Consider the following 21,187-nt stretch of genomic DNA (forward strand, 5'->3'; position numbering starts at 1 on the left):
ATTTATCATAGAACTGGAATTTTACATCCAGAAGATGGGCAACGAAAGTTTGTTCAACTTTACATACTTGATACTGACGATGTTTCAAAGGAGAGAGCAGTTGTGCCAGAAAATAAAGATTGCGATGAGCGTATTATGGAAAAAATTGAGAAATTACTAAGAGAAATTAATAAGTTGGTGAAGGCGTACAGAATGTTACATGAGGTTGAAAAAGATGCTAATAGGGAAGCAATGAGGAATAATACGGAGATGCCTAATATTATGATAGCAATTAAACAAGACCGAAAACAAGATCCTCGACGTTACAACATAGCAAGAGCAAGTGAAATAGCTGTGGTATTTGAAAATACGGATGGGGAACCTCCGTGTAATAGAGATATTTTGGTTCATTTAAGACCAAAACCAGGAGTTCCTCCTTTGAAAAGACTGAGCATTCTTGATCCCAATCTTGATGCTATGGTGTATCCACTATTCTTTCCATGTGCGGAACAAAACTGGAGCACTGAAATGAAATTGATTGGAGCGAATAAGAATGATCGCTTGACTATGATGATGTTTTACAGCTATAAACTGTCCGTAAGAGAGGAGTTCAATCCTCTACTCAATGGTGGAAAATTGACTCAGCAATATATTGTTGACGCTTATGTCAAAGTTGAAGCAAATAGATTGAATTATTATTATTATTATTATTATTATCCTTTATTTGTTAGGCGCCACAAGAGTTCCGCAGCGCCGTACAATGCACAAACAGTAGACAGTACAGGGTATTACATTACTGAACAGTAAACAAAAAATACTGACACTTCAGTAGCTCTAAGCAGGCTAATGCGGTAGAGATGGAGCAGAACAGCTGGTAAGGACATAAGAGGGAGGAGGGCCCTGCTCAATGAGCTTACATCCTAAGGGAGGGTGAACAAAACACAAGTACAGAGGGAGTGAGTTGGTGTATAAAGGAGGGGAGGCAGGGTCAGGTGAAAGGTGGGTAGGCTTTGAGGAACAGGTGGGTTTTTAGTGCCCGTTTGAAGGAGCTAAGAGTGGGAGAGCGATGGATGGAGCGAGGCAGGTCATTCCAGTGAAGGGGGGCAGCACTGGAGAAGTCTTGGATTCTGCAGTGGGAAGAGGTAATCAGAGTGGAGGAGAGGCGACGGTCATTGGCCGAGCGCAGAGAGCGGGCAGGAGTGTGAATGGAGAGGAGGTCAGTGATATAGGGGGCAGTGGACTGGGAGAGCGCCTTTTACATTGTGGTCAGGAGTTTGAAAATGATTCTGTAGGGTATGGGGAGCCAGTGTAGGGCAAGGCAGAGAGGGGATGCGGAGGAGGAGCGGCAAGATTGCAAGATGAGTCTAGCAGCCGCGTTAAGAATAGAGCGGAGGGGGGCGAGATGGGAGAGGGGGAGGCCGGAGAGGAGGAGGTTGCAATAGTCCAGGCGGAAGATAATGAGTGCATGGATGATAGTTTTGGTGGCATCCTGAGAGAGGAAAGGTCGGATGCGGGCAATGTTGCGAAGTTGGAAGCGACAGGCTTGGGCAAGGGATTGAATGTGGGGGGTGAAGGAGAGAGAAGAGTCGAAGGTAACGCCTAGGCAGCGAAGTTGGGTGACAGAAGAGATGGAGGTGTTATTAACAGTGATAGAGAGGTCGTGGTGGGAGGGGAGCCTGGGGGGAGGAAAGACAATGAGCTCCGTTTTGGAGATGTTGATCTTGAGAAATCGCGAGCACATCCAGAAGGAGATGGCATAGAGGCAGTCGGATACACGAGAGAGAAGGGAGGGGGAGAGGTCAGGCAAGGAGATGTAGAGTTGAATGTCGTCAGCGTGGAGGTGATACTGAAGACCGAAGGAGGAGATGAGAGCGCCAAGGGAGGAAGTATAGAGTGAGAAGAGTAGAGGGCCAAGAACAGAGCTTTGAGGGACTCCAACAGGGAGAGGGGAGGGGGTTGAGGAAGAGCCAGAGGTGGAAACTGAGAAGGTGCGGTTAGCGAGGTAAGAGGTGAACCAGGCGAGGACAGAACCCGATAGGCCAAGAGAGAGAAGAGTTTGTAGCAGGAGGGTGTGATCAACGGTATCAAAGGCCGCAGAGAGGTCGATTAGGATGAGTAGGGAGAAGTGACCCTTGGATTTGGCTAGTAGGAGGTCATTGGTAACTTTGGCCAGGGCAGTTTCGGTGGAGTGGAGGGGGCGGAAGCCTGATTGGAGAGGGTCAAGGAGGGAGTAGTCCGAGAGGTGTCTGGTGAGGCGGATGTAGACAATCCTCTCAAGTAATTTGGAAGCATAGGGGAGAAGAGAGATAGGGCGATAGTTAGCAGGAGAGGTAGGGTCAAGATTAGGTTTCTTGAGGATGGGAGAGATAAGAGCGTGTTTAAAAGAAGAGGGGACCACGCCAGAGGAGAGTGAGAGGTTGAAGAGGTGAGCGAGGTAAGAGCAGGCCGTGGGGGAGAGAGAGCAAAGGAGGCGAGAGGGGATAGGATCGAGAGGACAGGTGGAGGGTGGAGAGGATAGAATAAGTAAGCGAACTTCATCACCCGAGGTGGGGCAGAAGGAGCACCAGAGTTGGTTGGTGGGGGGAGGTGAAGGGAAAAGGGGGGAAAGAGAGGGAAGAAAGGAGGAGATGTCAAGTCTGATGGCCTCAATTTTGGAAGAGAAAAAGGTGGCGAAGTTAGAGGCGGAAAGGGAAGGTGGGATGGGAGGGAGGGTGGAGTGAGGAGGGAGTTGAAGGTGGCAAAGAGGCGGCGGGGATTGGAGGACAGAGAAGAAATGAGGGACTTAAAGAAGGATTGTTTGGCAAGGGAGAGGGCGGAGCATAATGAAGTGAGGATAAATTTAAAGTGAAGGAAGTCAGCCAGGGAACGAGATTTCCTCCAGAGGCGTTCAGCGGTGCGAGAGCATTTTTGGAGGAAGCGGGTGAGGTTGGAGTGCCAGGGTTGGGGAATGAGGCGGCGTTGGGGGATGGAGGAGGCCGGGGCAACAGCATCAAGGGCAGTAGTGAGGGAGAGGTTGTAGAGAGAGGACGCCTGGTCAGGGCAGGCCAAGGAGGGAATAGGTGAGAGGAGAGTTTTGAGAGAGGAGGAGAAAGCTGTAGTGTCAATAGCATCAAGGTTGCGCCTAGTGAGGGTAGATTTAGGCGAGGTGGGAGCCTGGGAGGAAGACAGAGTGAAGGAAAGGAGATGGTGGTCAGAGAGTGGGAAGGGAGAGATAGAGAAGTCGGAGAGGTCGCAGTGATGAGAGAAGACGAGGTCTAAGGCGTGGCCAAGACTGTGAGTGGGAGAAGAGGTCCACTGGGTGAGGCCAAGTGAGGTGGAAAGGGCGAGAAGTTTAGTGGTGGCGGGGTCAGAGCAGTTTTCAATGGGGATGTTAAAGTCGCTAAGTATGATGGAGGGAAGGTCAGAGGAAAGGTAGTGAGGGAGCCAGGCTGCGAAGTTGTCAAGGAAGAGGGAGGTAGGGCCAGGGGGACGGTAGATGACAGAGACACGGAGGTGGATGGGGGAGAAGAGATGGATAGAGTGAACTTCAAAGGAGGAGAAAGAGAGGGAAGGTATAGTGGGAATGACCTGAAAGGTGCAGCTAGAGGATAGGAGGAGGCCCACTCCACCTCCTTGGCGTCCATCAGGTCTGGTGGAGTGGGTGAAGGAGAGACCCCCGTAGGAGAGAGCAGCAGGAGAGATGGTGTCAGAAGAGGAAAGCCAGGTTTCAGTGATGGCGAGGAGGTTAAGAGAGTTGGAGATGAAGAGGTCGTGGATGGAGGGGAGTTTGTTACAGATGGACCTGGAGTTCCAGAGGGCACATGAGAAGGGGAGGGAGGGAAGAGGGGAGATTTGGATAAGATTGTCAGGGTTAATGGAGTTAGGTGGAGGGTGTGAGATGGGGCAGTGAGAGTTGGCACCAAGAGGGTGGCGAGGGGAGAGGATGGGTATGGGAGCCGAGCGGGGTGGCATGGTGAGAGACAGGGAAACGGGAGCAACACAGGTAAAAAGGAGAGGAAAGGGTGTTGCAATTACAAAGAAGCGAGGATAAAACAGTAGATGGGGGACAATAAAAGCAAGTGACCAATTAAGCAATCAGGTACATCAATAGTGAGTGTAGCGCAGGACACAACAGAAAGGATAACCAGAGAGTGAAGTGGTAAGAGGAGAGCAAAAACAGTCAGTAAAGCTAGATATAGTGCAATACAATACGTTCAACGTAGATTTCAATCAGGAGAAGGCAGAGTGATCACGGCAGCAGGATGTCCAGGAAGGTTGTCCACGTGAGCAGGACTGAGAAGCAAGTCCACAGGAGCTGAGGAGGCCGGTAGATGGATGAATCTCAGATGTGCGCCGGGCAGTAACATAGACCAAGTGCAGGGAGAAAGACGTGGAGGACCGGAGGACCGAAGCAGCAGGAAACCGGACCAGGAGACCAAATGCAGGGAGAAAAACGTGGAGGACCGGAGGAGCAGGAGGCTGGAGCAGGAGACCGGACCAGGAGACCAAATGCAGGGGGGAAAACGTGGTGGACCGGAGGAGTAGGAGGCTGGAGCAGGAGACCGGACCAGGAGACCAAATGCAGGGGGGAAAACGTTGAGGACCGGAGACCAGACGACAAGATGAAGATGGAACAGGAGGCGACAGGCAGGAAACTCGGCTATGTGCAGCGTGCAGGAGACACAGGCAGGCAGCGGCGATGTAACTGGAACCAGTCGGGCAGCAGTGAGGCATCCAGAGCAGGGACAGCTGAAGGCGGCGGGACCAGAGAGCGCATATCGCAGGAGGACCAGAACGGAGACCAGCAGAAGGTAGGCCGAGACCGCGGCCTATAGTAGGTGGAAGTCGCGGCGGCTGGAAGTCACACTCCAACGGATGTCAGGACGGGAAGACCCGGGTTGAGGCAGCGACACTCTCATCAGGCACATTTCGGTGGATGCTGTAGTCAATGGTTAGCTATACATAGCGTTAGGCACATAGTACAGAGATTGTTTTGAGAATATAGTTGTATAACCAATGATACGGATTTTCAGTTTTGCATAAAGAATTGGATCAAAACCCATCAAAAAGATTTGCGAGTAGAACAGTACAGTGGCTTGATGGACCACATTAATGAAAGAGCTGAAGAGACAGGAATTCCTCCAGGGAAAATGGTAATTTTACCATCTTCTTTTGAGGGAAGCCCGAGAAATATGCAACAAAGATACCAGGATGCAATGGCTATTGTGACTAAATTTGGGAAACCAGATATATTCATAACTATGACATGCAATCCAAAATGGAAAGAAATTGTCGAAAACCTGGAGCCTTGGCAACATGTAGAACATAGACCTGATATGGTAGCGAGGGTTTTTAATTTAAAACTTAAAAGTTTACTTGAAGAATTGAATGAAGGACTATTTGGAATGCAAGTGGCAAGAGTTCACTCTATTGAATTTCAAAAGCGTGGACTTCCACATGCACATATTTTATTAATTATGGATTCAGAGTCAAAGTTAAAGACAGTGGAAGATATTGATAAGGTGGTGTCGGCTGAGATACCTGATAAAGAAAAATTTCCACGACTGTATGAAATCGTCACCAAAAATATGATTCATACGCCATGTGGCTTGAGAAACCCCCAGTCTCCATGCATGGACAACGGAAAATGCATGAAGAATTTTCCAAAAGATTTTTGTAATGCAACAGTAGGAAATCTTAACGGTTATTCAAAATATGAGAAGAAAAGGGGTTGAGCATGACGTGAATGGAAAAATATTTGACAATTCATGGGTTGTACCTTACAACGCATATTTGTTACTGATATATAATTGCCACATCAATGTTGAGGTGTGTGCATCAATACAAAGTGTGAAGTATTTGTTTAAATACGTATATAAAGGACATAATTGTGCCAATGTTGAAATTAAAGTAGATAAACATGATGAGCCTGCGAAGCATGTAGATTCAAGATATGTGAGTGCTCCCGAAGCAATATGGAGAATATTTGCATTTCCAGTGCACATGCAGACACATGCCATCATACGATTGGCGGTGCATATGCCTGGACAACAGAGCATATTCTTCGACACCGAAAATATGGAAGACTTTGTACAGAGATTGAATAAGAATTCAACTCTGATGGCTTGGTTCAAGCTGAATGAAACCAATGAAAATGCTTGGCAATTTTTTTATAGAGAAATTCCTGAGCATTTTGTTTTTGAAAAGGGAGTTTGGAAAAAGGAGGACACAAGGTGATTGGAAGAATGTACTCGGTGGGGTTAAAAGAAGGGGAGAGATATTATTTGAGATTAAATTTGTTACACGTCAAGGGAGCTACAAGCTTCCAAGATTTGGGAACTGTTGGTGAAGTGGAATATTTGACTTTTCGTGAAGCGGCAAAAGCAAGAGGATTTTTGCTTGATGATACGGTGTGGAAGTCGACTATGGAAGATGCAGTTGTGTGTAGTATGCCTCGACAACTACGAGATTTATTTGCATACATTTGTGTGTTTGGCTCTCCCCCCGACTGATCCACGCAAATTGTATGAAGAATTTAAACAAGATATGATGGAAGATTACTGTCACAGACTTCATTCGCAAGACCCTACTTGCAATGAATGTGAGGGCTATGCCCTTAGAGATATTAATGATGTGTTAGCTTCCCATCAAATGAGTTGCGCACATTACGGACTTCCGAGTCCTCCAGTTTATTTGCCAGTGATTGATCAAGAAATTGATCAAGAAAAAGAAAGGCAGCAAGCAGAAGAAATGAGCCTTACATTGAATGAAAAGCAGAGAAATGCATATGACAAAATAATGAAAGCAATTTCAAATAAACCTCTGAGTGAGAATTTGTTCTTTATTGATGGCCCTGGAGGAAGTGGAAAAACGTACCTTTATGCTAATTTGATCCATTTTATGAATGTGATAGGAGAGAAAGTGATTACTGCTGCCTCGACAGGCATTGCAGCTAATCTTTTAAATGGAGGAAGGACAGTCCATTCCTTATATGGACTTCCAAATCCAATTAATGAAACATCTGTATCCAGAATTAAGCCGACATCCGATCAGGCTAAGAGCCTTCAGCTCGCAAAATTATTTATAATTGATGAGTGCACAATGGTTTCTAACCATACACTTAATACAATAGATCGTCTTTTGAGAGAAGTTATGAAGAATAATATACCCTTTGGGGGGAAAGTGATTTTACTGGGAGGTGACTTCAGACAATGCTTGCCAGTTCTACCGCATGCAATGAGAGCTGCCATTGTGCAAGGAAGCATTAAGTTTTCGAGCACATGGAGGCAATTTAAAAGACTTGAATTGAAGATTAATCAGCGATCGTAAGATCCTGAATACAGTGATTGGTTGTTGAAGTTGGGAGATGGAGCTTTTACAAATTAAGATGAATTTAACGAAGAAACGATTGAGATACCACATGACATGGTATCCGATGATATTGTTAAGGAGATATTTGGCGACAACATTTCGAACGACATGGTTAAATCTATGTTGAATCGAGCAATTTTGTGTCCCTTAAATGGGGACGTTGATAAACTTAATGAAAAGGTGATGGAGATAATGGAAGGTGAATTTATGATTTATTTGAGTGATGATGCAGTACAAGCAGACGATGACACTGAGAAAGAAAATTTCCCAGTTGAGTTTTTGAATACCTTGACTCCTTCCAGAATGCCAAGACACAGATTAAGATTGAAAGTTGGAAGCATTATTAAGCTATTGAGAAATCTGAATGTTAAGAGAGGACTGTGCAATGGCACTTGATTAGTAGTGACAGAACTGAAAACGAATGTGATACAAGTAGAAGTTTTGACTGGCTCTGCTAAAGGAGAGAAGGTGATGATACCTCGGATTGACTTATGTCTATCCGAAACAGGACTGCCGTTTAAGCTAAGACGGCGGCAGTTCCCTTTGAAGGCGGCATTTGCTATGACCATTTACAAGTCACAGGGTCAAACACTTGACCGTGTGGGTATTTATTTACCAGAGCCTGTGTTTGGTCATGGACAATTGTATGTCGCATTTTCACGAGTACGGAGAAGCAGTGATGTGAAAGTGCAGGTAATGAATACTGCCCTTCAAGGAAGACTGATTGAGCACAGCGATAAGGTGTTTAGCAGAAACGTTGTGTATCGAGAGGTTTTAGAACAGTAAGACGGTGGAGATTAAGGATGTGAAGATGAAGGATGAGGTGATGGAGAAGAATGATGAGGTGGTGACATGTGGACAAAACCACATTAAAAAAGGCGCTTACGCTCTTCCCCTGAGGAGGCCTGGCCTAGCCCCAAATGCAAGGCAAGAACCTTTTTAACACCTTAAGTAGCTTGATTTGACTAGAATGCATGAGTATCATGCACAGGTTAACTTGTGTGTATATATATATATATATATATATATATATATATATATAATATCTGGACATACTACACCATCATTGTTTCCTTTTTTCGAGGGTATTTATGTACATACTTCCACATCATTTTAAGTCATTATCCAGAGATATCCGGTATAACAGCAGCCTTTTAAGAACTACAGATTGATTCTCTTTTGGACAAAGAGTGTGAGACTGAGCGTTTTGCATTTTTTTAGGTACTGTGAATCGTGTCTCTTTGAATAATTAACTGTGAGATTGTGACCTATTATTATCCTTTTATTTGTTCACATTGAATTTGAGTATAAGATATGTCTTTATTACCAGTCTAGGCACTATCTATCTGGCATGAAAACAGCACCATATTGCCTAGATCTTTCCATTTGCTTGTACAGTCTCTTTGAGGGTATTTGGTGGAACCCTTCAGATATTGGCATTGGCTGCAGATCTTTTGGTGTGCGGTTAAGCTGGGTACACACTACAGAATTTTCCACCAACTTTTTATGCTGATCGATTTTACATTCGATCGATGGTCCGATCAATCTGTCCATGGACTGCATACACACTAGCCTTGTTTTAGGCAATAAAGGGAAGAGTGGACGTCCCGTTAGTGACTGTTTACAGCCATATTGTCATGAGCAATGATTTTCATTTCATACACACTGAAGCAACATTTGCGGGGAATGTAACAATATACCAAAGACATTAGCATAAAGGGGCAGAGCTTTCACTATGGTTAACACCCAAAACCGCATAAAAAAGAAGGCAACACTGTCTCTTCATTCATTCCTATTTTTTAACCTACAATAGATACAGTAGAAGAAAAAAAAAGCAACTGCACTTTTCCTGCTTGCTGTGACAAGAGGACTGCAGGTACGGAACCAAAGAGAAATAAGGAGAAAGAATAAATCTTGTTGGAAAAAAGATTTGTTCAAGAGGAGAGACACATTCTCTCATATGCCCCTGCTACAGGAGATACGGGACAACAACCCAGATGACTAAGAATTTCCTTCATATAAATGATGCCACTTTTCAGGAAGTGCTCCAACTAGTAACCCCTCTCATCCAGAGAGAGAACACCCATTTAATACCGTCAGAGCAAAGACTGGTGGCAACGCTAAGATTTTTGACAACAGGGAGGACACTGGCAGATCTGAAATACATCACAGCTATTTCACCTCAAGCTCTTGGTATGATAATACCTGACACCTGTGATGCTATCATCGAAGTTCTCTGTGATCAGTATATAACGTTTTATTACCATACATGAAATTTAAAAACTACATTTAACTTGTAAAGTGCAATGCAATAATTATTTGTACAAGAGCAACAGTTTATAATTGTTGGTGGTGCAAAATTTTGCTTGTGTCCATTCCAGATGTGTCCACAGCGTAATGTGATGCTATTGGCGTGGATGTCATACACGGTTGAGACATTACGCTTTATCCACCCATGTAAACATGCTGCAACCGTGCTGTGTGAAATGTGTATGATTGTTTGTGTCTGCGGTTAGAAGGGGAAATAACTGTGTTTGACCACAAATCTTCAGCGGTTGCCCTACACATAAGGTCGCACAGCAACCGCTCCATTTAATCTTGTATGCGCTTGCTACTACTTCTCATTTTGCTAGCTATTCTTGCTCTCAGGAAATCAAATGTGTCCTGTTCCTTTCTTTTTGTCATCAAAGTGTTAGCGCAATTAAGCATCTTTTCTGTTAGTGCATCACTTTCTTGTATTTCCCTTATTCTACCTCTCTTTCGTTTCTGAATATTTTTTGCTTGTGTACCAGCTTTGGTCAAGTCCTGGCTATCAGCTATGAGATATCAGCTGGCTATGAGAACATGCAATTGCATGCATGTTCTAAGGTAACCTATTTACAAGTCTTTCAGTTTCCATCGACACAGGAAGACTGGAAAGTGATAGTCGAAGACTTTGAGAGGCTATGGAATTTTCCAAATTGCGGTTGTGCCATTGATCGCAAACATGTCAGAATTATACCACCATCATACAGTGGACCTTTCTACTTCAATTATAAAGGATTTTTTATCATTAATTTAAAAGGCCATAGTGGATGCGAACTATGAATTCTTATTTGTGGACATTGGAAAAAATGGAAGAGTCTCAGATGGAGTTGCATTGGAGCATACTACCTTCCATTACAAACTACAAAGCAATGCCCTTTCCATCTCGGAGTAGCACAAAATATGGATTAAACTTTGTGTTTGTGGCAGATGACGCATTTGCATTGCACAACAATGTATTAAAACTAAAGCTGCTCACTGGATCTGGATCACCTTCGTGTTTTTGTTTTGGTTTTTCGTTTTGGCAAAACTGCCCTTGCGTGTTTTGGTTTTGGTTTTGTTTGGTTTTGTTTTGTTTTGCTATTTTTGAACAAAATACCATTTTTTTGGTCTAAAATAACCTAATTTAGTGCTCCACCAGTTTCTTGGATAAGTGAGGTAATTGTAAAGCTAATAAATTATTAAAAAAATAGTTTAATCCCTGGTAGGCCGTCCTTAATTCAAACACTTGCCTGCAAATTATACAGACAAACCTGGTTGTCTTCCCCCCTCCATCTTTGACTATTGGCAATGTAGCCATTGTCTTTGGGTGTATATTAAACCCTCCACGTGTAGTTAAATAAAAATAAAAAAATCAGCCTGCATTGACTGTATGTTAAATAGAAATGGACAAAGGCAGTTTGGTATCTGTCTGCATCAGATCCACTCTCCACTACTAGTAAAATAGAAAACTATTCAGCCGTCATAGACTGTAGAATATAAATAGAAATGGACAAAGACAGTTTGGTGTCAGTCTGCATCAGCCCCCCCCCCTTCCACTTGTACTTAAATAGAAAAGAAGACGGCCTGCATAGACTGTACAATATAAAACGAAATGGACAAAGGTAGTTTGGTGGCTGTCTATGACCCCCCCCCCTCCACTTGTAGTTGAAAAGAAAAAAAGCAGCCTGCATAGACTGAACTGTGGGGGACTTGCCTGATCAGGGCCGTCGTCGTTCCTCGGGCGGCGGCGGTCCCCTCGATCCGGCCGGGACAGTGAGCCAATCAGGGCTCACCTCCCGGCCATTTGAATTTGCAGAGCGGTGGCGGGCCAATCCGGGCCCGCCACGTCATTGCGTAGCGTCGCGTCGACGCTACATGATGTCAGTGCGCCACCGACTATTTAAGCCGGCGCGCGCGCCGCCATTGTCAGTGCGATGGCGGAGAGAGAAGAGAGAGGTCGTCCTTCGGAGATCTGCGGGATCAAAAACAGAAGAACAAAAGCCGGCGGAGACCTACAGCGGCGGCAGAGAGCCCTTGTCAGGGCTAAGAGCGCCTCTGTCGCCTGAAGAGCGCCGGGATCAACAACAGAAGTTGGCGGCTGAGCCTAGAGGCGGCGGCAGTGGGGAAGGAGCCAGGAGAAGCTCCCCAAAGACCAGGAAGCAGGTAAGGCCCTTCTGGGGCACTACCTCTACCGAGCCCCCGCCCGCAGCACACCCTTCTGATTCGGGCACTAGGCCCATGGCCACGGTCGGGCACAAGGCCCGTAGGCATTGAGTTAGGGGCACAAGGCCCAGGGAGTTGGGCACTAGGCCCCAGCGGTTAGAGGGCAAATATCCCAAGTTGTATAAAGGGCACAAGCTCCTAGTAGTTAGTTAGGTAGTGGGCATAAGCCCAAAGTGTACCAAGGGCACAAGGCCCTTATAGTTGGTGGCCCAGAGGCCATAGTGAGGAAGGCCGCAAGGCCTAGTTAGGCAGGGGCTAGTGTCCCCTGGGAGACAGGGCACAAGGCCCTAGTTAGAGGCTTAGAGGCCTAAGCAGGAGGGCATAAGGCCCTGGTGGTGTAGTCAGAGGCGTGAAAGAGCCCTGACTAGAGTAGGGCGCGTTCCTGTGTAAGAGGTGAGTACGCTGAGAGTAGAAGGTAACAGTAGAGCAGAAGGCTCCTGTTGGTGCTGTAGCAAACGGCTGGTTGGCTAGCAGCTGTGTACTCTGGTGAGTAGCTTGCAAAATACTGTATTACTGTTTTTATTCTATCTGTGAGGCGAGTATTGCTTGTATACTGTATTTTTGGTGTGCTACATATTTGTTTCCAGGTGCAAGACGTCAGTCCCCCATTAAAGGTAGGCACTTGTACTTGTTGTTGTCCTGTACTAACCTGCACTGGGGGGATAAGTGTAGTTTCCAGCTTGTACACATAGCTAGGGGAGAGCACACGTAGTCTTCCCGTCCCTTAGGTCCCTGGGGTCACGCTGGTTTCCAGCAGGAGTGACTGAGTGAGTCAGTAGCAGTGCAGCACAGCTTGATTCAGTTCCAGGGGCGGCCCATGGTTCTGGTTAAGTGTCCCAAGCCAGAGTTCCATGCAGGTTCTCTGTTGGTTCCGGGTGGACGGACACGTGTTTGATACCTGGGTGGAGGCAGTCAGGCGGTTGAGTTACGATCGACTGTTCCGTGCAGCAGTCGACGCCCAGGTTAGTGTGCTGTTCCAGTGAGCCTCAGTTGGGCCTTGTGCAGCCGGTCCTTAGGATCCATGGGTGAACCCATAGGTCACGACCTGGGTGAGGGGGTTAGAAACCGTCCTCCGGAGTAGTCCGTGAACACCGGCTGGTGTTCCCCGTAGTGTTTAGTGAGTAGTTACCGTTAGTGCACCACACCTAGTTAGTGTTTAGTTGTTTAACCTAGTTGCGTTGCCGACCATTAGAGAGTTGATAGGGTCGGGTCGCCTGTTGTAGTAAGTTTAGTGTTGTGGGTGCACACCTTAGTCTCACTGATAGCGCAGAGGGAGGCTGTGTGTTCCTTATCATCCGCAGGTGTCGGGGAGGAGCAGGACAACAGGATCGGAAGTGGGAGTGTCCCGGTGAGTATCACGCTCGATTCCCCTTTTCGGTTAGGAGGTACCGTGCGAGGTACTTGAGGCGGGACTGTTCCTGGTCTTAAGTGCCTGTAGCCCCCGCGCCTTGGCAAGAGCATAGCGAGGAGGCGGCAAGTGAGCTTTGACTAAAAGTATCTTTGCTCATTGCCATGGTCTCGGACAGCCCTTTTCTGATAGGCCCGGGTTAACTCTCCATTTCTCTTCCTAGGGCGATACCAGCGAGCGTATGGAGAGCTTCCCGATCTGGGACAGAGGTAGGGTCCAGTCATCCACGCGAATCGTGGTAAGTTCCTAGGTACCAGGAGTTAGTCGCCCTGTGAGGCACATCTCCTCGCGGGTCCTTACAGAACAATATTAAACGAAATGGACAAAGGTAGTTTGGTGGCTGTCTATGACCCCCCCCCATCACTTGTAGTTAAATAGAAAAAAGCAGCCTCCATAGACTGTAGAATATAAAAAGAAAAGGACAAAGGAAGTTTGGAATCTGTCTACATCAGACCCCCTCTCCACTAGGAGTAAAATAGAAAACTATTCAGCCATTATAGACTGAGGAATACAAATAGAAATTGAGAGAGGCAGTTTGGTATCTGTTTGCATCATCCTAATCAACATCCGCATTAGCGCCTTCGTTGCCTACACAAATCTCCCCCTCATCCTCTTCTAATTCCAAAGTGGCATCCTCAATTGGTGAATCACCGGCTACACTCGGGCTGTTAAGGCACACATCAGCAGAACTGCTGAAAGGGCCCTTCTTTATGGGTACACTAACAGAATGCTCACGATTACACATACCACTGGTGGATGGACTCTCCACAGGGATTGGTGTCATTTCTGATTCAGAGCATACATTATCCTCTAATGCCTTACTGTTAGTTGTGTACCACTTTTAGACTCCAAATTACTTGGTCTTGCTTGGTCACGAGTTACCGTACAAGAAGAAGGCTCAGTAACATTTCTCATTCTGTCTTTGCCACTGCGTGTGTAGAATGGCATGTTGGCAATTTTTTTTTATCGACAGTTAACTTTTTTCAGTTACAGTTCTTTTTCGCTTCAACACTGTATTTTTTTTTTTGTGTGTGTTTTTTTCCCTGATTTAAAAAGACTATGTACTTTTACATAGGCTTTACCAGATGATGTACTGGGAACACTACCATCAGGACTGGTGCCAGTACCTGCTTGCTGATCCTGCTCATATGTGGACTGCTTTGAATCCATTTTAATGAGGCCAAAGCACTTGTAGTGCAAAATATTCAATAGATAGTGCTGCTAGATATGACTTTTTGCAGCCAAAAAAATTATTGTTTCACACTGGGGAATATGAGACAGAGCATGTAGTACAAAATATTCAAAAAAATGCCTCCTCTATCCTCCTCTGTTCCTGCTCTAACAATTGCTAGAAGAATTGCTAGCAGATTTTCAATAATAATAGAAAGAATAAGGTATACCATACTTGCTCTGTCCCTGCTCTAATACAGCCTGTGACCTAACCCTGCTCTCTCCCTCTGTCAAATGGCGATGGATTGCTGTGTAGGCAAGTATTTATGCATTTCAAATATCGTGAGAACCGAGCTCTGAGATCCGACTACGTCACAATGACGTTTTGCCTCGATTTTGAATCCGAATGGGCGGGAGAGTGCTCGGCTCGGTACTCGGATACCTGAAGTTCGGGTGGGTTTGGTTCTCGGGGAACCAAGCATGCCCATCTCTAATTAAAACCGTACCCACAAAGAAATCTGAGCATTGAAAGTTGCATATTTATTTATAGACTATCACATGCTCGGCGTGTTGTTGTAAATGCCTTTGGGATTCTAAGTAACAGGTTCCAGTTTTTCATTCTGCCATAAACCTGCGTTTGGACAAAGTTGACAAAGTAGTGATGGATGTTGTGTTCTGCATAACTTTTTACGGCGTAAAGGCAACAGTGGACGTTCCACTCAGGCCTATGTGGACACTAAAGTCGAGGACATGGAGGTAGTGGGCTTGACACCATTAGAGTGTGGACACTCTAGACATAGTAGTACATTGGCTAAATTATATCGGGAGGCGTACCTTACGTATTTCACCGGGGATGGTGTCGTGCTATAGCAGAATGATTGCTTATGACGAGTGTTTATATACATGTTATGTATTTTCCATGTTTTGTTGATTCTTTTAACATGAATAAACCTGTTACATGACAACATCATAAAGTACTGTACTTACTGTGCAGCTTGCAGGTATATCATATGCTTGCTCTACTTCTGTGGATAAACTGCTGTCTGTGGGCATGCTGCTAGTGGACGTACGTGGTGTTTCTTGGTTCCTTACAAAGTGTAAAAGATCACAGTACCATAGCTTTGGCACATACACGTCTGCAGCTCCTGATTTTTTGATGGCATCAACTTTATTTGATTTTTTTTTTATACACAATCCTAAGGTTCTGAATCTTGCTTTTTGCCCATTCCACAGTTGCTCCAGGGTGATGTGACAGGCATGCTTTTACCAGCCCTTGCATCGCCACGTTATGCATCATTCTGTTTGAATAATCTTTGGATTTGGCTTTCCACAAACATGGGTGAGCCCTGTAGGTCTCAATAAAATCCTTTATTAGGTCAGCATTTCTTTCGTAAGCTACTGTGTTCTGTTTGGCTACAATAAAAATAAACATATTTTACACCCATGTCTGAGTATATAAAAATACAGAGGAGCCTGTCTGGCCCAGAGGAACATGAGAATATGGCAGGTGAGAAGGTGTCAGGGGGAGTATCAGCTATGGAGACGGAGACCCAGTCAGAGATGGTACTGGAAGGGCCAAAAAATGTTGAAAAAGTTAAGGTGGGGGGTAGAGATGTTCAAGAAGACGAAGAAATACAATTTATAGCAGTTAAAAGAGCAAAGTCAATGAGCCCAAGAGATGTGGAGATGATGGTAAAAGTACTGGACCAGTACAACTACGACTGTCAAAAGCAAAAGTACAAAAAAGTTAATAATAGGAAGGAACTGATAATGCAAAAACTACTGCGATTACTATAGGAAAAACTTGGAAAGAAAATACATAAATTCTAAGTCGAGAAGATGTGGTCGGACCTTAAAAATAAAGAGGAAAGGAGACTGGAGCGAACTAGTAGAAATATTAAAACAAGTGAGTAGCAAGTGTAGTGTACCGTGTACCTGTTTGAAGGACTTTATGTATTTCATTCTAGTTTCACATGAAGCAATGCAAATGCCTGATTTGTAACATAGATTTATTTTGTCAGAAAGAAGAATTCGGTGAGAAGGCCTGTTTAGATACCACTAATGTAACACCTGTTATCAAACAAGAAAAAATTGGTGTTGAATACCAAAATATGAAAGACGTTATGCACGAAGGTATTTCAATGACCATGTGTAGACAACTAAATGCTTTGGGCACATACCTGTACCGTTATAATAACCAAAATGGCGCCTGTTTTCCAGAATCTATGGAGGTTAAGCCCGCTATTGTTGCAATTGTGCCAGAGGGGCCACAACACAAACTGATCTCGAGCAGTGTGCAAGGTGAGCAAATGAGACTATTTCAGGTGTTGGATTAAGACTTTTATTAACTGTATTACAGATATAGAGGTTTAATGGTAAACATTTTTTATTTTCTTGTTTCCTAGATACCATCGTCATATCCGGTGAAAGTTCTGATGGAGAAAAGAACGTTCTAAAGCTCCAGGATTATTTTAAAGAAATTAAAGGAAATATAACCGACATCAAGAAAAAAATTAAAAACCTTGAGAATACATTTTGTTGAAATGTATATGCTGTTTGGAACTGTTCTAAAGTGTAATACTATTTGTTTCACTTGTCATATTTTACAATAAAAATGTTTGTACTTTTTCTTGCAATTAATCTGTTGCATTAACACTGTGTGGTTTATTCTGTGTATTTTACAAATATTAGTTAATAAAGGTTAATATGACTATAAGTTTAATAGTTTATAAAGGTATAAGTATATAAAGGGTAAATATGAATAGGTTCCCAATATAGATGCAAGGGGTAATAACACATGCTTTACACAAGTGTAATGGTCTGCAACCATTACACATGTATGTGCAATACACATGTATACAAAACACAAGTCAGTGATATGCGGATACCGCACCACGTGGAAATGGTACAGGCATCACAAATTTACATACACACACCTCCTAGGTCGAGGAAATATCGAAGGATTGTCGTGGATTGGTCCGAAATTTATACACACTACACAACGAAAAGGAGGTTGGAATGAAAATATTGAATGGTATGACTAGCCAAATGAGGAGACAATCGTCCATTTGGGCAGACTTTCGACCATCGTGTCACTACACACGCTGACCTGACTTTCGAACGAGCGGTCATATGTCGGCTGGTTGAGACGATTATTGGACAAAAAAACCTGTATTGTGTACCCAGCTTTAGTCACTACTATACACTTGTATAAATTGTCACCAGTTCAAACCCTCCAGAGAGCTTTTGTGTAAAGCAAAGTCTGCTGCTTATCAATTGAGGGAATCAAGTGTACTGAGAAAATCAGTGGTTTTGTGTGTTTTTGTTTGAGTTTCATGTTTATTCTTGTGAAGCTTTATGAGGCTGCAGGCCTATACAGGTATATAGAAATATGAGCTTCAAAGGAAAATGTCTTCATAGTTCATATTTTGGGGAATCCGGGTGGCACTCCATACTGAGGAGCTGAAATCACACCAGGGTTCTGAATGACAGGGACGGGTGGTATCTGGGAACGGCTAAAATCACATATCTTTGGAAAAGGTATGTCAAATTTGACAAAATTTCATCATGTTTGGTATCAAAAGATGGACAGAGTCATAGGGGATTTAGTAATGACAACTGGATTGATGTGACGCTCTACAGAAAAGTTAGATCACATAGTAGAATTGGCTACTAAATCAGACAACATGCAAATGATCATTGAAAAAAGTGTCACAGGCCACAAACACCTGGGGCTAGAAAGAGGTGTGAAAGTGTTTTTAAAAGGCTGAGACCAGGTATAGCAAGGGGTCAGACTTTTTGGGAAATCAATTCACATTGATAAGCTGTCCATCTTCCTTCCCAATTTCCCATGGCGCAGAGTATGCCATTATTGTAAGTGACACTCTGAATCTAAATCCTTTTTATTTTAAACTGTTTTGCTTGTGAATGTTATCTCAATCTATTCATTGTTTATTCATTATTTTTGTATATCTGTATGCCCTGTACTTTTGTATACTAAATCTATACTTTAATATGTTGCATCCTTGATACTCTAACGAATTCATTAGCCTGTTAAGTAGAAATAGCTCGACCAAGTTAACCCTTTGAATGCCAGTGTGTGATTTGTTGATACATTTGATTAACAAGCTGTGTGTGCTTGCAGATACATTTGTGTAGAGGTGTGAAGAGTTAACCCTTTGTTCGCTGGTGTGGGTCTTGCTACTCTGTGAGCAGCTAGAAGTCTTGTGTGCCAGTGTGGGACAGTATTTTGGGGTCCTATTGCCCGTATTCAATAGGTAGTGGCAAACCTGAAGTGTGTGAGCACTGTTTGGGGGCGATTCAGTAGGTCTATAACCTGTGTGATAGGTATAGAAAGACTGCGGGCTGGAATCGTATGACCTCATACAGCAAACACCCCCAAAGTCACAGCAGCTGGGAGCGTGTTTGTGACAGTCTATTTTGGGACATTATGTGTGTATGTTAGGGAATTTAGACTGTAAGCTCTAATGGGGCAAGGACTGATGTGAGGTAGTTCTCTGTACAGTGCAGCGGAATTAGTGGCACTATATAAATAGCTGATCATGATGATATTGCATGTGCATGCAAGGGAATCACTATATATTTGGTTATGTCATAATCATTTGGAACATAGTAAACTATATATTTTTTCTGTTAGCATTTATCCCTTTTCTTTTTTTTTGCTTGTTGCTAGTTTTTCTGTCCCTGGGCCCAGTCATGATGATCCCCCCCCCCCCTCCCTAGTGATGTCAAAATGTTTTCATCTGTTTTCCTATTTGCTAGTGTTTTCTGTCCCCAAGCCCATTTATGATCCCTCCCACTGGTGATGTTATAATCCATTTGAATATATTAAACTATATATTTTTTATCTTGTTTCCTTTTGATATCCCTCCCCAGTCATGATCTCTCCCCCCCCAGTCATTAAGTATTATCTCTGCTCCGCTCCTCCTCTACCCCCCTTGAGCACTTACATACTTATTGCTTGTGGTTCTCCTAACTGTCCTCCCATCACTGCAGCAGGAGGCAGGTGTGCTTCTGTTACTGTAAGCCCAGCCACGGTGCTCAGTAAGCTCCTTAGTGAGGAGATCTCGTGAGAGTGAGACTATGACTCAGTCTCACTCTCACAAAATCTCCTCACTAAGAAGATTACTGTGCATTGCGGCCGCACTTACAGTGACAGCAAGCAGCTAACAGCATCAGATTTGCTGTTAGCTGCCTGCTAACCTCTCCAACATGACAGTCGGAGCCTGGACGGGACCCCGTGGTTTTTTTTTTAAAAAAAGAGACCCATTTTAAAATCTCTAGGGCCCCCCAGCTGCCCGAGGCCCCTGGGCTGATTAATTTAAGCCATATATAAGGCTACAAGGCTTTAGTTTGTAAAGGTGGCTCCAAGAGTGGAGAAGAGGTATGCACAGTGAAGTTCATTGGGTGGATCTTCGAGGTGTTAGCAGTGCATATCTCGTGGTTTTCATAAATGACCTCTAGGAAAGCTGTTCCACTTGTTTTTTTAGCATTGTCTGCATTCTCAGAGAATATGGGCATTACTCACTTTTTCCTATCTCTGTTATGTTTCTAACACATAAATAAACCGGTGGCCATTTTTATCAGACAGACGGGAGCCCTATCTGACAGATATTTAGTCAAATGTGGCATGTAATCATTTCAGCCAAGTAAAGGTACTTAGGACAATGGGTTCCTGAGAATAATTTTCAGTAAAATGTATGTCATGTTTAAGTTTTTCAGCTAGGAACATTCAACTATATTAATATCTAAGTGTTATCTTTGTTAGCTCATATTGTGTTTTATTATTAATACTACTAAATAACCAATATTTTCAAGTTTACCTAAATCAGAAGGTAGAGCAGGACAATCTGGCAATTGCAGTTGTTTTTGGTCCATGTTAATTATGCGTGTATCTGTAGGAAACACAAAACAAAATAGGTTTTAGATTATAATTATTAACTTACGCTATTGAATATGTACTACTGTAATTACACTTTGAGAACTTCACCTTTATTTTATCTTTAGAAAAACTAATTATGTTGATCTTTTATTCCAAAAGTCAATTGCAATGCAAAAAGTATTACAAAACTAAAAGATTCAACATAATTGCTCTACCATACAGCATATTGAACAAAGTTTTGAGTGTATACAGAATTAATTAATCCATTACATAAATTGATCTAGGCCATAGGGACATTCCAAGAGACTGCTGTAAAGGAGTCTATTTGGATGTTTTATTTTTGTATGTCACTGGAAAATAAAAAATACACTTCTTTATATAGCTCTTTCATACACCTAAATGGTGAGTGTTTTTTTCTGAATTATTTTTACTTTTGGAGCACTGTGTTTTTTTTATTTTTATTCTCATTGTAATAAGATGTCTCAAAGAAGAAGATATTTTATGAATCCTTCCTCACCAAATAAAAGGTGAGTAACAATTTATGGTCTCAAACTTTGCACATTTTACACTATATATATTTTTATTTATTTTATGGTTCTGGTTCAAATTTCATAAAAGTTCAATGAAGAAACATATAAAGTAATTAGTGACAAAAAACAATAGTCACCAAAGGAAAATGAAACCTGATCACTTTTGAATGCATTTATTGTTCCCTAAATAGGTCAATGGAAGTATTTCACAAATTAATTTGACACATTTTCACAAACATTAATCACTATAGTAAGTAGTAGGGTACTGACAAAGGTACCCCAGCATAGTTAGTTAGGCTACCCATAGTGGGTAAAACATTTTCAGCAATAATTAGGTAA

General features: G+C 43.4%; 1 protein-coding gene across 1 annotated transcript in view; it reads right to left on the reverse strand.

Moving 5' to 3' along the window:
• Nucleotides 1-20,325, reverse strand: part of LOC142106864 (beta-1,4-galactosyltransferase 1-like) — an 81,775-nt gene extending 61,450 nt beyond the window's left edge. Inside the window, exon 1 of the mRNA XM_075189905.1 lies at nucleotides 20,260-20,325. Coding sequence (XP_075046006.1) covers nucleotides 20,260-20,314 — 55 coding nt within the window. The 5' untranslated portion in view covers nucleotides 20,315-20,325. The remainder of the gene's footprint in view (nucleotides 1-20,259) is intronic.
• Nucleotides 20,326-21,187: the final 862 nt, after the last annotated feature.

Source organism: Mixophyes fleayi, chromosome 1 (assembly GCF_038048845.1).
Source record: "Mixophyes fleayi isolate aMixFle1 chromosome 1, aMixFle1.hap1, whole genome shotgun sequence".
NCBI lineage: Eukaryota > Metazoa > Chordata > Amphibia > Anura > Limnodynastidae > Mixophyes > Mixophyes fleayi.